Raw genomic sequence first — 15,134 nt, forward strand, 5'->3', positions numbered from 1 at the left:
ACAGTGTTCTTGGTCAGTTTAAGAATTCAGGTTCAGTTTACCTAATTTAGGTTCAATTAGGGAATTCAGGTACACCTTATGGAGTTCAACCGAGTCAGCCTACTGAATTCATGGTCAGTTTACGGAATTCCGGTTCTATTAACGGAATTCAAGATCATTTTATTGATTTGAGGTTCATCCTTACCGAATTTAGGTTCGGATTACGGATTTCAATTTCATCTGAGGCAGTTCTGGCTCAGCTTATGAAATTAAAAACACATTTAAACGAAATTCCGGATCATATTACGGAGTTTCAAATTCAGCTTACATACATTTGTTAAGTTTTTATCTTTGTAGACAGTTGTCGGAAAGGATATCAAGCAATTTTTAAAGTGAAAAATAAAAATAAATAAAAAAGTATATTACATGCATTCACTTTGTACAGTTTGTGTTATATATTCTATATTACGTAGAGTACGGTGTACATGATACAATCATCACTTCATGCTTAAGGTAAGTATTAATAAATCATGTTTTTATATTTCAGAGCCGAAGACGGAAGCAATCAAGCACTCCCAAGGCCTAGCGGAGCATGGCCGGGGCTATTTACTGAAGAGGGCGGACTACTGGGAGCGTCGGGGACCACTGCCGCCCCGTCCACCAATGACGAAAGTAGGCTGGAAGATGCAGCAACAGCAGCTGACATCCTCGCGCCAAAGCTCCCAGCTTGGCTACTCGACCGCCACCTGTACGCCGGATTTGGCGGTCGCCCCGATGCCCGGGTTGATTGAGAGCCCTAGGGAGGAGACGGAGAGGTGGGCCGAATCGCGGACACCGGAAGTTGATGAGGCACCACCACGCGATGAGCCAAATAACGAAACGCCAACAGAGTCATTTGTTTAAATTAAACAGTTGGCTATTAAATGTACAAAAATGGTCAATACATATTGGAAAAGCACGGATGGAAAATGATAGATACATTGAATACCCGATACGCAAAATGGTGCTGACACAGTATTTTACATATAAGTTATAGATTTCATGTAATGTAGTATGATTATTCTGATGGACCATCTGCTATGTAGTTGAGCGTCCATTTTTTATAAATTTTTAAACCATGTTATATACATTTCAAATGTTTTCTGCTTCTGAGTTTTACCACAGATTGTGAGAACTTTCACTTTTTCGGAGTTTACACACGGCTTGATTTCAAATGTGTTTTTTAATGCGATTTTATCTTTCAAAAGTCTTTCTTTATGACTGTGATAAATATATATATAGATCTTTTATACGTTTAATAAATTATTCTCTTGTCGAATTATTTATCACTGCTTTAATCATGTCGATGTTACAATGTTTAACACCGATACAAGGGCATAACAATAAATTAATCATAAGTAAAACAATGCACCAAGACACTCTTCATTCCTTCTTTTTCTTCGTTGCTTTTTTCTCTTTTCCACCCTTGTCTTTCTTCCCTTTCCCGCCCTTTTTATCGCCCTTGCCTTTCGGCGTTTTTACAGTTGCTGGCGGCCTCTCCGACGCTGGTCGCTCCGGTGACTCCATTACCCCCAACGAGGTTTTAGCTCTTTCTTTAAACTTTTTACCACCCTTCTCATTCACTACGGTGACCGTGTCTTTCAGATTGAGAACAGTGTTGTCATCCGGGATATATACGTCCACTTTAACCCTCTCTGCGTCCATTAGACTCATTTCTGTGCGCTCCCTATGTCTCTCTGGCATCGTTTTTGCGCGGTCGAGAGGCGCCGGTCCATCTTCCACGTCTTCGACTATCATCGCCTCTGCATTCCCGTTCGCTAACTTCCCGTTCGCCACCTTCCCGTTCGACACCTTTCCGTTTGCCGCCTTTGCATTCACCGCTTTCCCGTCCGATGATTTATCTTCCGACGCCGTCTTCTTTCCGCTCGTTTTTGTGCCCTTCTTCGCCCCTGTCCCATCTTTTTTTCCAGCCCCGCCTTTCTTTGCGACACTGGACCCGCCCTTGCCCTTGGCTGCAGCTCCGCCTTTGGCCTTCTTCGTTATTGGTTCTTCTTCTGCCACTATAAAAAAGGCGCTGTTTACTTTCTTTTTGGCTAAGTAAGGTACATAACTAACTAAGTATGTATTCCATATCCGTATGAATTATCATTTTAAACATGTGTTAACAAATGCAAGATTTCTCTATCCGCCGAAAATGATGTCGCTACCACCGACGGCGACATCAAAGCTGCAATAATATTTAGGCTCTTTTACTCCGAACAGCTGACATGATGAAATATATTGCTTTGACCTATAAGTATTTTATAAAGGTTTTACCCTTGGGCTCCTCAGCCTCCGGTTCTGGCTGTCGGTTTCCAAAGCAGCATGTTAAGAATGTCCACTCATTGCTCTGTAACACAGAAGGAAGTACGCAGATTCAACGGAATGATACTATTCTTTACAACATGAACTATTACAAAGATAAACGCATGACGAGTGTTGTTGGGCCGTATGACCAAGCTCGCGACAGGTAGTGGGTCAATGGATGTGCTGATACTGCTTGTTGCTCCATTGTCGAGAGACACAAATCTTATTATTTATTAATACGGTCTCAACACAATATACATGTAACAAAATAAACAGACGTATGGTTCGGAAACCACCTTTCAGATACTTAAGTCTGTGAACACCAACAGTTAAGTAGTGCATTAAAGAATCAACAAACACTTCGGCCTACCTTGGCCTCTGGTTTGAGGATGGCGGCGGCACCGGAGTTGATGGCGAGCACGCCATTACGTGTGGAACGGGCGGAACCAGGGGAGGTGGGGGTACGGTCGGTCCGTAGAGGGATGGGGGTACTGGTAGCCCTAGGGGATCGATTCAACTGGCCGTCCGTCACAGCCGCTCCTGGGGTTAAAAACACCAATTTATAAAGTTATCAAAACATGGAAATTATGTCATTATTGGTGGAACGAGCGTAACCATGCAGCCGGGGTGTTGGTGACCCGAGGTTCCTGGATGCTTACACAAGTTATGTGTTATGCCTTATAAATTCTGGGCAAACATGCCCTTACTAGTTGTACAGTCGGAGCTAGCCGAAATTTAGATGCAGTTGACTGATTTAACTGGCAATAACTTATAGGAGCGTTACTATCAGGCTTAAAAGTCAATCAGTTATTTGAATTTAGGGCGAGCACGCCGTCAGGGTCGGTAATGGCGCTGCCAGTCGGAGAAGCCTTATTGGTCTAAGAGGGCCGCCACAGTCGTATTAGCCTTAGTGGAGAACATGTATTCTGGGTAACTGCTGCCAGCCTGTTTACCCTTATTGGGTACAGGTGGTCTGAGGGACCACTTCCAGCCGTGATAGCTTAATTGGAGCAAAGGTAGTCTGAGGGATCGCTGCCAGCCGAATTAGCCGTATTTGGCATAGGTCTCCGGTGTTGCTTCCAGCCGGATAAACCGTATTGGTACAGGTCTGAGGGGCCGCTTCCACACTGATAAGCCTTATTTGGTCAAGGTCGGAGGGGCAACTGCCAGCAGGATTAGCCTTATTTGGTGCAGGTCTGAGAGGCCGCTTACAGCCTGATTAGCCATATTTGGTCATGGTCTGAGGGGCAACTGCCAGTCTGATTAGCCTTATTTGGTACAGATCGGGGGGGGGGGGGGGCAGCTTTCAGCCTTCCTTTAATTGATGTCTTAACAGAGGGCTTCAATCACGGTACACATAATTAGATTACTTTAATTTACAACTATTTATTAAATCAGTGATTATCAACATGAAGTGTTCAGATACAACATTACCATTTGTATCGGGCTCTGTCTGTTGTTCCGTTGTCTTTTTCTCCTTCTCTTCGTCTTGTTTTTTCCCGGTTTCCTTTTTCCCATCCTCCTTCTTCCCGCCTCCCTTTTTTCCATCTTTCTTTTTCCCATCTTCTTTTTTCCCGGCTTCCTTTTTCCCGCCTTTCTTTCCAGCCTTCCCCGTCACCTTTTCGCCCTTTTTACCCACTTTCTTCTCCGGCTTAGTCTTAGTTTCCTTCACCGGCACTACATCTGTGTAACGAAGACAGAATAGATAATAGAACGTTTTTAGAAAAAAGATGTTATGGTTCATTTGAACTGTGTTTCATGAATATATATATAAATAGCTCTCGGGTTGTAATGGCAATAGATTCCCGTTGTGATACTCTCCTTAAGGTAGCGGATATTTAGAAGAAAGCATCGTTAAAATATTATTGTCTTTTCATGACAACACTGGTGCGAGTAAATTTTCCTTGTCTCCCCTGATCTAGCCGCTAAAAACAATCCTAAGTAACGGAGCCCATAGAACGAAAATTTGATAAGCTCCAAACTTGGCAGTGTATACTCTGAGTACTGACGATTTTACCAATGACTGAATGTGTATTACATGTGAATTTTTCATGTGTAATGACACATGTAGAAAATGATAGAAAGGAAGTCCAACAAACCCGGTGCCGGTGCCGGCTGTAACTCTTCAGTGTCAGCGTCCTCCCTTGAACACCACGCCAGACATGGCAAAGTTTTACCCTGGAAGATATGGCAAATTCATGTATGGCGCAGTATTAAAGAAACTAATGCTAATTGTGAAGTGCAAATAAGTCATGTTAAAGAAAAAACGAACAATAGTGGCTCTTTCAGCAGGCAATCTATGGCCTCTTTAAAATACTCTTGAAAACAATGTCGAGTGTAAGTTAATTCTTTATTTTCACTGTAATCTGTATTTGCAAGTTTTTTAATAAATTACTTAACTCGATCTATTGTACAAGTAATTCGAAACATGCACAATGTACACATACGGTTACCTGGGTGACGTAGTACACAAGCCAGCAAGTACAAGTGTTTCGCTACCACTCTTTTTTTATGAAAAAATCCGTAATATAAACAAACAGGAAGACTCGAGTTTTTAACTTTCAAGGTTAAATTCATTAAGGTCAACTCATGTCTGTTTGTATTTACACGCAATTTACTTACAAATATTGTAAAGCCAGTCTTCTCTTCCCCGACATCGGTGGCAGTGGCGGCGGGTTTCACGGTGATGTTTTTTACGGAAGATCGTTCAGACCTAAGATCGATGCCGCCGATACTCGCGACAGTCCCCTGGCGGTCGAGCGCGTGCGTGGAGGAGCGTGAGATGGCGCTCATAGTCGATTTCTCCTTAACGAGCCTCGGCCGCGCTGTCTCATCCACCGCCATCACCACAGGGCCTAGGTGTGTACGGAAACTATTTGGTTATAATTTTATGCCTAGATTCCTTAAATTGATGTCTTAACAAGACTTTCGTTGTGAATTTCATTTCCTTTGACAATTTGTATAGTAACAATGAACTCATAACGATCGATGTTTTGAAAGCCGATCAGCACCAAAAAATCGTGGAAATAAAGGTCACAAAAAGTGCATTCTATTTTGACAAATTAATAAACGTGTCTTCTTTCTAGAATACATCCACACTGAGATTGTTTCCAAATCCATTCTCCATCTTACTTATCATTTTCGCCTTCTCCTCCTTCCCCTCCTCAACCCGGTTACTGCAGCATGCGCATCGTCCACCACAGGCGACCGCGATACCTGCCAGCTTCCCGGTCTTCCACAGGAAAATCAGGATGCCGACGATGACGGCGACAAGGAGGATAGCTATGATGACGCCGACGATTAGGCCCGTATTTGAGGAGGAGGTGGTGGAGGAGGGGGTAGCCGCAGCAGCGGTGGTGGTTGCTGCTGCTGTCGTAGTCGGCACTAAAATGGAACATTCACAATATAAAATAGCAGGAAGTGATGATCAAAAGAAAATAGTTCACTTCAAAGCCAAAATGTGGAAAATTGAAACATAGTTGCATGTACGAAAAGCATATACATGTATGTACAGCCTACTCAAATTCGAAAAAGGCAACGTTAATTAAAGTTGCACTCTCACAGATTGAACGTTTAAGCCATAAAACATTAATTTTCGAACGGAAATATGAATATCTACGATCTGATTTTTTGTCAGCAATCTTATATCATTGGTTATAAGGAGATATTGGAGATATTTACGCAAAAAATTTGCTCTTTCCAAGACAAAAAATAAAAAAGTTGTAAAAATGGTATATGTGAGAGTGCAGCTTTAAGGCAACGCGTGCATATTACTGTACTTTTTAAGTACTGTAGTTCAGCTTTATACTTTTTTAATAAGTGTATTGAATTCAAGTGTACATAATATTCCTTAACTAACTACACAAATTTGAAAAGGTAGACTTACCACAGGTTTCTGTCAAATGTAAGAAAACAAAGTTCATAAATAACACAGAACTATCAATGTTTATATATATATATATAGATAGATATGTTTGTCAATATAAAAAAATAACGAGAACTCTGACGTGAACTTACTTTACGTCTCAGACATTGACCACGAAAATAGATGTTTTAAGATTTTAGATGAAAGCAAAGTGACAATGAAATGAACAGGTATTTGTCTAACGTGTTTTAGCTCCGAAGTTTATGAGATATCCGACGGGCGTCGTCATGTCGGCGTCTGTGGGGACGGAGGTGGCGTCCTGGTAAATTGTGCAGTTGTTCGGGGCAACGGATGCCGTATTCCCATCAGAACACTGGATGTTAAAGTCGTTAACGGTTAAACATTACACATAAAAGAGATACATGACAACAGCCTCATGGTGTGCATGTTTGAAAAAATAACAATCCATTATCGACAGCATACCCCGCTTGAATGACAGATTTTTATTTAAATTCAATTGAGAGAAAGGAATATTTACAATGCATGTGAAACGCGTTGCGGTGCCTGAAATAGTCGGGTCCCGGTTGTAAAAAACGGCACAGTCGTACGACGTCAGGCTAACCGTCGCCACACAATACAGCGACCCACCCGCTGAAGAAGAAAGGAAAGCACTCAACCACTTTATGACAACAACCCTGTAAAAAACTTTTTTCCGACGAAGGAATTGGGTGAAAAAAAATGCTTTTGACTGCGTTGTAAAATAGAGCAACAATGTTTAAGATCATGATATATTCAAACGTAACATTACATATCCAGAGTGAGTCTGGAGACACAAAACTATTATTACATTCATACCAAGCGCAATTATACAAACGCACATGCTGGAAGACAGGAATAAGAAAACGTGCTTTAAATCCAACATTTCTACCTGAGTATGCGACCTGTTCCTGGCAGTTGCCGGTGGTGTAGTCAAACGTAAGTGCCGACGTGTCGGAGCACATGTCCATCACGTCCACCGTATCGTTACACGTTAACGTGCCGTCCGACGCCTGGAGAATGTAGTCTGCGGAGAACAGAAAGCTCGTTGGTAGAATGACTGCCGCCGACGACTCCGATCCTTTTATTGAAATGAAGAAATTTTTGTTTAATATTATTACAATGGAAACTGTATTTTCATCGAAAATGTGCACATTTGGGTTTATGAGTTTGTAGGTATGAAATAAAAAAAAAATAGTTCTTAAACATTTTAAATATCTTTAGTGCTGGTTTCGCTTGTTGTTTTTCCAGTAACATAAATTGAAACAGAAATGTTGCTTTCCCACCTGACAGTACGAGCACGTGGAAATCTAGTGTCGGTATGGTGGCGGTGTCGTCACACACATCGGAGGCCGATGCCAACGTCCCCGCCGAGTTGAAGCGTAGACGGTTCTGGGCAGCGTTACCCTCCTGGACTAGAGGGACAAAGTGGCGTGTGGGATATATATAAGGAAATTGTTAATATGATCAAATAAGAATTAATAGTTTAGGATATTTCCTTGTGTCCTTCTCATACCCACGCTCACTATGTAAGAACAATGTTTAGGATGATGTCAAGACACATGACTATCCTCGTAAGCTGAATACCAGGGGCGTAGCTAGCCCTATATTCATGTTGATTCATAATTGTATAAGGGGTTTGAAGGCATGCTCCTCGGAAATTTTTGAAAAACATAGTGCAATCTAGTTCATTCTGGGCGTTCTGAGCTGCTTGATTTAGTACTAGAAAATGGACAGTTTTAGGATCATGAAGTCAAGTACGCATCCGCAACTTTGGCTGTTTTTTTTTTTATAAAATTGTCAAAATCATGTTAATTCAGCCGCGTACTTTCGTATATGCAGCTACGCGCCTGAATAACATAATATACTTTAAAAAGAACTGCGAGTACCATTTCGTTGCTGGTATGTATATGACACTCCGGCTGTGACCTCTGTTAAAACCAGACAAGCGTACACATAGACCTGGCTGCTGCCGACTAGAGTGAACCTCGATGTCGCCCTGAAAGTACAGACGTAAACACACTACAGCATATATACAAGAAAAAGGTTGATGCTTAGCAGAAGAAAAACGTGCATGCAGATAACCAAAATTGGTTATTATTTCAATTTTTTATGTTTGGTGTACATATGCTCGAAGGACATTATGGTTAATAATATTGTTACAATAGTTTAAGCCCGGAATTATAGATATTCTGTTGTTGTTTTTTCCAAGCTAATCCTTCGGTTAAAACTAAATTATAATAAAAATATACATACGTTTCTTCGGAAGAAATAGAATCAATGGTAAAATACATAGATTTCCATAACATGAAATTCACCTTTTTTGTACCGGCATGTTATGTGAATTCCTTGCTTTATATTTTGTCTAAGTTTTTGTAACACATTTCACTCATATGAATATATAGAACGGGGATAAAAATACTATATATTAAGAGGGAAATAGTTCTTTCGAATGATATTTTCAAAACAAACAATTAAGCTCAATGTTAATTTTTCAAAACTCGACATTTTTGCTGTCACCAAGGGACATTACTGCGTAGGAGGTTTACAAACATAAAGCGTTGTGTACACACCGGTCTTACTGTCTATTTTTGAGACCGGTGTGTACACATTGAACATAAAGGATATTGAAATAGTACCGTGTAACCTTCATCTAGTTTGACTCAATCGGAACACCTCGGCCTGTATCTATCTCGGAGATGGCCGAGTTGTTATGTTTTTGTTGGTATTTAAAATCAAAATTTTCAAAATGATAAGCAGGGCTATTATAATTTAAGGTTTCATTATCAATTAAAGTGTAAAGTTTTATAAAACATACTAAACTTCATATTTTATCATGCAACGTGGAAACTATTGAAAGCAATGTTCGGCAATTTATGAACTAGTCCCTAAGTTGGAATATTTCTAAAGTAATATAAAATATAGTCCGTGCCCTTCTTGGCGCCGACTAAGAAGGGCGCCGACTAATAATTATATTCTAGAGAACTAGAATAGAAATGATAGCTACTGCAAAGTAAGTTTCATTGCAATAAAAACCGTTGAGCTAGTTGTTTGCGTTCATTAGAAACAGTCCATCTTATATTTAAGTGAGAAAATGGTCAAAACTGATGAAACATAATGCAGTATTAAACTTGTTTTTATAAAGTTCGCCTTTCGGGACAAAAATGTCACTATGGCTTAATGTGTCGCTGATATTTAACGAAGAAAAAACAATTCACGACAAAGAAACCGACATACTTGATGACCAGCTTGGAGCTGTCAGCGTAATCGAGGCACGTCCACGTATCGATTGTCTGTGTAGGGCTTAACGTAACGTCCCAGCCCGTCAACGTCGTGTCCGTGAACGTGAGATCCCCTCGCGTGCTGTCGTGCCACATGCTGCTCGCGAACGGAGACGGAAACGTGCACTGGCCACATACTTAGACAGGAGGGAGTCAGGATATATGTTTTTTGGATTCGATATATTGACATGTATATATATATATTCAGTATTTAAGCATATCATGCTTTCTACATGTATACTAGCAAGCCTTGTGTTTGATAGCTTTCTCTCAATTATCTATTTATGAAACCATTCACTGTCATGAGTAGTCAGTACATAATATATAAGCTTATTGACAACTTTGGACATTATTGGCCAAAAGATTATGATATGACTTAGAATTAAAATCGTAGAAGAACAAATATGTTTACAAAACACATTATTTTACACATGTATATAGCAATTTTAACGATATTTTACTTACTTCCAGTAATTAATGTGACTGTAAAATAAATCACTATATTTCGAAACATTTTCATATTAACTTCCTCGCATCACCATTTTACAAACATAAACAAAAGTAAAATTTGTAAACAAAAATAAAATTGGCGGACATATTGTTTCTTTAAACAATGCCGGTCGACATGGCAGTTTTAAAACGTACAAATAAAACAATGTATTTAAGTAATTGTTAATCAGTTAAGTGTAAACTAAAACTTCTGCCCATTGTATTATTTGACTCACTTCACGACGTTTTGTGGGTTTCGGCTTTCAATTCTATGTTTGCATGACAGGTATTGACCATTTCTTTGAGTTCTATGTGTTCATTGTTATAGATAAAGATTGCGTGTGACTTGTCTTTGTTGTTGTTGATCTCACGGCCAATATCATATAAACGACTATCTAATCTTATGGTGGTGATGATGATGATGATGATGATGATGATAATGATGATAATGATGATGATGATGATGATGATGATGATGATGATGATGATGATGATGATATGATGATGATAAGTGTTTGTTTGTTTTAACATAAGGGTCGCTGTTACAGTGCAAGAGCATCCAGTTATATTCATCAGTTCAATTGCGAAAGGATATCATTGACTTTCAGTCTTAGAGAATAACAAATATAAAAGTTTGAACATATTACTAGATTTATTGATTATGAGACAAGTGCATGGTATATACTCGTACAGTTAAGATTAAAATGAAATGGTACGTATAATAAGCACAGTTGTTACAACTGCAACAAGATGCAAACGACACATTCCCACACAAAAGTCCGTTCCTTTAAAATCGTTTTCTAATGATTATGAATTAGATCTACCTTTCACAAGTCTATACTCAATAATAATCACTATTTTCGCGGACTGGAATTGGTAATAATCACTTTGTTTTCATTTTTGTGGATTGGTGGTAACGGTTTAATAGTTGACCCATTTTTCAGTTGATTATTAGATAGACTAGCCGGTGTCGTGGCAACGTCAGGCAACTCAATCCTTTCTGGTTCTGTTAAGCTCAACATTTTCGTTTTCTCTTTGAAGTATTTTCCCACCATCCCTTTCTTCCCATACAGTTTCAGAGTTCTCTCTTTCTCCTTTTCAACTGTAGCAAATGTGTTTCCAAGTTTCCTCTCCGGCCATTTGTACCTTGGATCTTTTAAAGATAAGACGCCTTTTTCTTTATAAGATGGGAACTCGTTGCCCTTCACAGGTTCAGTCAAGGTCAAGTATGTAGTCTTCAAGTAAAGACCCGGTGGCGAAGGTGGCCGAGTAGTGACGGGGATATGATCGGCAATGTCCGTGTACTCGAGAAGTAGGGTGATGAAGACTCGGGCGCACACAAAGAGAGCTATTGTTGCCATGGTGGCGACGATGAAAAAGGGCACCACGATGAAAATCACAATAATGATACCGACGATTGTTCCCGTCGAGACACCAGTGCTGGCTGTGGTAGTTGCATTGTCTGAAAAAAATATTACATGCAATAATGGTGAGATGCATGAATGTATGAAAAGTTGTAAACAAATCCAAGGCTATATACATGATGTTTTATTTGAGAACAATCAAAACGAATCAAAATCATTCCCCTCAATACAAAGTAACGAAATACTAGTATATGATTTATACTGTTACAATAATAGTTTCCAGCAATGTTAAAACCACTTACCACAGGTTTCTGAAAGGTAAGATACACGAGGGGTTTAGAGTTTGACAATGAGGTATATGTTACAAAATGAAATGTATTGTATTATTAGGTATAATTTTGTGGTTTGAATTACAGCGGCGCCATTAACGGAAAGCGAGAAACTCCAATCCAATCAGTGCAAAACTTTTGACTTAAACCCTTGAACAAATCATTCGATGTGCAAAATTATGAAAAACCGCTTCTCCGAATTTAGTCAGATTGATTCGTTGGACTTATTTGCGAAATGTGTTGTGTCTTACGGAAATACGTGTCCACATAGATCAGGTGGCCTACGAACGTTGTCTGATCGGCGGCAAGAGGCAGGGTGGTAGGCGTCTGGAAAGCTGTACAGTTTCCAGGAGCCACGGACGACCAGCGACCAGAAGTACTCTGCCAACGATTTAAAAGAAATGCTAACCATACATGTGACATTTGAAGTTCAATATACTGAATTGAAGTGAAGCCTCATTCAGATGAAAGCTTGTATCAGATATTTGAATTTTGACCTGCAACGTAAGAACATTAAATATATGTTTTAAAACATAACTGACAATATAAAGTATGCGCTGTTCTGAAGGTTATACTTACAATACAGGCAAATCTGTTAGTGGATGACGTAATTGCAGTGTCCTGGTTGTATACCGTGATGTAATCATATCCACCTGACGTCACAGTGGCAACACATGTCAACACTCCGCCCGCTTCAATGTATAAACGTCAAGTGTTCATGAATAATGAATATCTCATATACAGTTCAGATGACAATTACATGTATTTATATTTATCAAATTAAACATGGCATACAACTTTTCGATTTTTGACCTTTATCTAATAGTCGTGCTTAATGCAGCCTGAGACACTAACTCATTGTACAGTTTACCTGAAAACATAACTTCAGTGGTACACGTCGTGTAGTCGAACGTCATCTGCGTGACGTCAGTACAGACGTCCCAGCTATCGGTGCCGTTGCATGTCAACGTGCCGTCCGACGACGTCACCGTGTAGTCCGCCACGTGCAGTAGACTGTCTGGACACGTGACTGCTGCGGTAGCCACATCATCTGCAGACGTAAAAATAATGATGGTTGAATTTAACGCTGTACTACGTTTTTACGAAGAGACAAAACCATGTTGTTGTTTTAATCGCACTATAAATGACTATGATTTATGCATAATAATATTAATTGCATTTCAAAAGCAATACATAAAATATACAGCATATTTAAAACATTACTTTTCAATGTAACATGCGTAAAAAACAACTTGTCTATATGTAAGTTAAAAGACGTTAGTTTTGAACAATGGTTACCTGTTTTAACGAGTACATGGTACTCGGAAACTGGTACGGTGAGGTCAGTGTCGCACACCTGGGAACTGTTGGAGAGGGTACCCTCCGTACTCAGCCTCATTCGCTCATATCGCACCTGTGGCTCCTGGACTGGAAATTTAGAAAGAACTGTACCATAAAACTGTTGTTGGTTTGTACTAATTTACGTGTGCTCGATTGTAAAGACAGCTGGAAGATCTGAGTCACTCTCGAGTCCGTCCCTTGTGAAAAAAACAGTACTTCGTCCTTAATGATAGGCCATGAGAAAGTACGAATGGTCGGGATCGAACCCACATCCTCTTGGGTGAGAGGCGGATCGACACCACTAGACCACACTCACCCCTACCGTTTTTATTATACAATGTTTTAGATCTGTGACGTCGGATGACGGCGACATTTTGTGAGTACTAATTCGGATAAGCTACACTTACAATGCAGTTGTACACGGCATCTCTGACGCCGGTATGACATACGTATCCGTGCACGGACTCGATAAGTCAGAAAGATGGAGAAGTCTGCATTTTAACGGATCAAACACGCTTAGCGGACGGCCCATCCATGGTCGATAAAACAGACAGTAATATTGAACGAGCGGGGGCAATACTGAAGACTTGATCAATATATTGACGAAATAAAAGAGCAAAATGAAATAAAGAGCAGATAAATGATTGCATATATGTGGGCTAAAATGTATTATTCATCGGTTTTATTGAGTCAAAATAGTGTCAATTTTATTGATCGTAGTTTGGTCACTTATTTTACACCGAATTTTGGCGTCAAAGTATTTATAATTAAGGCTGAGGTAATCAAAACATTTACCGTGTTGCTGATAGTAGATGTATGAAGCGTCCGACAGGCGGGTGAGAGCGAGGCACACGTACCCGTACACGGATTTCGTGACGCCAGTTACCGTCACCCCAAACGTTGACGTCGTCCTGCAGAATGATCAAAATGAACATTGGTGGTGAGTCTACTTGTATTAGTTTATATTAGATATGTTGACCACGCTTAAGGAGTTAGGAGTCTCGTCAAAGTATCTTTTAAGTATGTAAAAAAATGTGAAATATTACGAGATTAATGAGAATAATGACAAATTCTGTAATATCTCTCATAGCAGTTACCTTAGCACGAGGTACGTATCGGTGACGTGATCGACGCACCGCCAGCTTCTGATCGCTGTCGATCCACCGAAAATGGTGAACGACCAGCCGGACATGGTGGTTCCTGTGAATGTTAACTCGCCTTTCGTGTTGTCGTACCACGCGCTGTTGCTGAACGGAGATTCGAATGTGCACTGCCCGTAAGCTGAAACGGTTAGGGATTGGAATTGTTTTAGAAAAATTGCTTCACTCCTTTCCCCTTGCGCAACAAATACACCTTAAGGTATTCAGCCCACAATCCACACGGAAAAAGAAAATGTAAACAAAATGAAAAAGGGCTCTTCGCGTTAGCTTTCAGTTAAACAATAAAACAAACCGCTGATCCTCTCAAACCAATCTAAAATGAATTTTTGGCATTTTTTATATTGAGTTTTCTTCTTTTACAGCAACCAAAACAAATTCAAATGATACAATTATTGTATGGGGTAACCATGCGTCACATATTATAGCAACTGATTAAGGGAAGATTAAATGAAAGAAGTTATATTTTTTTAGTGGAATAGCTGTATATATCATCATTCAGCGCAGTAGTTTAAAAGTCTGCGAACCGAACAAAAGAAAGTAGACATCTTAAAACCGTTGCATTCGCGTTCCGAGTGAAGTTAGACTGGCGCAAAGGCTGACATAAGAAAACAATGTATTTATACCACAAACAGAATAAAAAACACATGACGTGATCGCCCGAGACAGAAGCAGATAACTTTACCACCCTGGTGCTGGTAATATTTGAAAAACGTTAGAAACGTAGCCATATATACAAACAGATACATAATACTAAAAGTGATCGATCTGATGTAAAAACAAACGTGAAGAAATCAATAAATGTACCCATAGAAATGATTTACCATTTTCACTCTGATATAAAATCCCCAAAAATACAATACTCCACAACACACCAAACCACGATCTTTTCATTTTAACAAAATTTAAATGCTTGCTTTCTATAGAAACACAATCGAATACAAAAT

The 15,134-nt window shown here is 39.7% G+C and overlaps 4 protein-coding genes across 5 annotated transcripts in view; 1 reads left to right on the forward strand and 3 right to left on the reverse strand.

Moving 5' to 3' along the window:
- LOC128227970 (uncharacterized) overlaps positions 1 to 898 on the forward strand; it is a 48,672-nt gene extending 47,774 nt beyond the window's left edge. The window contains exon 29 of the mRNA XM_052938962.1: positions 527 to 898. Coding sequence (XP_052794922.1) covers positions 527 to 882 — 356 coding nt within the window. The 3' untranslated portion in view covers positions 883 to 898. The remainder of the gene's footprint in view (positions 1 to 526) is intronic.
- Positions 866 to 5,747, reverse strand: LOC128228186 (ribosome-binding protein 1-like). Its single transcript, XM_052939349.1, has 7 exons — positions 5,458 to 5,747; positions 4,948 to 5,180; positions 4,425 to 4,503; positions 3,760 to 4,008; positions 2,696 to 2,865; positions 2,296 to 2,368; positions 866 to 2,039 (listed from the first exon to the last, which is right to left on the reverse strand). The coding sequence occupies exons 1-7, from the start codon at positions 5,462 to 5,464 to the stop codon at positions 1,402 to 1,404; spliced, it is 1,449 nt and encodes a 482-aa protein (XP_052795309.1). The 5' UTR covers positions 5,465 to 5,747; the 3' UTR covers positions 866 to 1,401.
- A 681-nt stretch (positions 5,748 to 6,428) lies between these two features.
- On the reverse strand, positions 6,429 to 10,132 carry LOC128227972 (uncharacterized). The gene is made up of 7 exons (XM_052938966.1): positions 9,973 to 10,132; positions 9,464 to 9,644; positions 8,116 to 8,225; positions 7,513 to 7,641; positions 7,119 to 7,307; positions 6,729 to 6,841; positions 6,429 to 6,563 (listed from the first exon to the last, which is right to left on the reverse strand). The coding sequence occupies exons 1-7, from the start codon at positions 10,025 to 10,027 to the stop codon at positions 6,429 to 6,431; spliced, it is 912 nt and encodes a 303-aa protein (XP_052794926.1). The 5' UTR covers positions 10,028 to 10,132.
- A 1,398-nt stretch (positions 10,133 to 11,530) lies between these two features.
- Positions 11,531 to 15,134, reverse strand: LOC128229037 (uncharacterized). Of its 2 annotated transcripts, XM_052940681.1 has the most exons (8): positions 15,012 to 15,134; positions 14,128 to 14,311; positions 13,826 to 13,941; positions 12,989 to 13,117; positions 12,561 to 12,740; positions 12,269 to 12,381; positions 11,941 to 12,070; positions 11,531 to 11,671 (listed from the first exon to the last, which is right to left on the reverse strand). In XM_052940681.1, the coding sequence occupies exons 1-8, from the start codon at positions 15,079 to 15,081 to the stop codon at positions 11,649 to 11,651; spliced, it is 945 nt and encodes a 314-aa protein (XP_052796641.1). In that variant the 5' UTR covers positions 15,082 to 15,134; the 3' UTR covers positions 11,531 to 11,648. The 2 variants fall into 2 exon arrangements, with proteins under 2 accessions (XP_052796641.1, XP_052796640.1); XM_052940680.1 differs by lacking the exon at positions 11,531 to 11,671 and having other exon boundaries at positions 11,802 to 12,070.

Source organism: Mya arenaria, chromosome 3 (genome assembly GCF_026914265.1).
Source record: "Mya arenaria isolate MELC-2E11 chromosome 3, ASM2691426v1".
In the NCBI taxonomy this organism is placed as follows: Eukaryota; Metazoa; Mollusca; class Bivalvia; order Myida; family Myidae; genus Mya; species Mya arenaria.

Excerpts from the sequence above, each read along its gene's own strand:
- LOC128229037 (XM_052940680.1), bottom strand. The coding sequence starts at position 15,081 with ATGAAAAGATCGTGGTTTGGTGTGTTGTGGAGTATTGTATTTTTGGGG. Across the intron at positions 14,312-15,011 it reads TTTATATCAGAGTGAAAATG|CTTACGGGCAGTGCACATTC; the intron begins GTAAATCATTTC and ends TAACCGTTTCAG. Across the intron at positions 13,942-14,127 it reads GATACGTACCTCGTGCTAAG|GACGACGTCAACGTTTGGGG; the intron begins GTAACTGCTATG and ends ATCATTCTGCAG.
- LOC128227972 (XM_052938966.1), bottom strand. The coding sequence starts at position 10,027 with ATGAAAATGTTTCGAAATATAGTGATTTATTTTACAGTCACATTAATT. Across the intron at positions 9,645-9,972 it reads AGTCACATTAATTACTGGAA|TATGTGGCCAGTGCACGTTT; the intron begins GTAAGTAAAATA and ends CTCCTGTCTAAG. Across the intron at positions 7,308-7,512 it reads CCACGTGCTCGTACTGTCAG|GATCGGAGTCGTCGGCGGCA; the intron begins GTGGGAAAGCAA and ends TTTCAATAAAAG.
- LOC128228186 (XM_052939349.1), bottom strand. Across the intron at positions 4,009-4,424 it reads ACAGCCGGCACCGGCACCGG|ATGTAGTGCCGGTGAAGGAA; the intron begins GTTTGTTGGACT and ends TTCGTTACACAG. Across the intron at positions 2,866-3,759 it reads GACAGAGCCCGATACAAATG|GAGCGGCTGTGACGGACGGC; the intron begins GTAATGTTGTAT and ends TTTTAACCCCAG.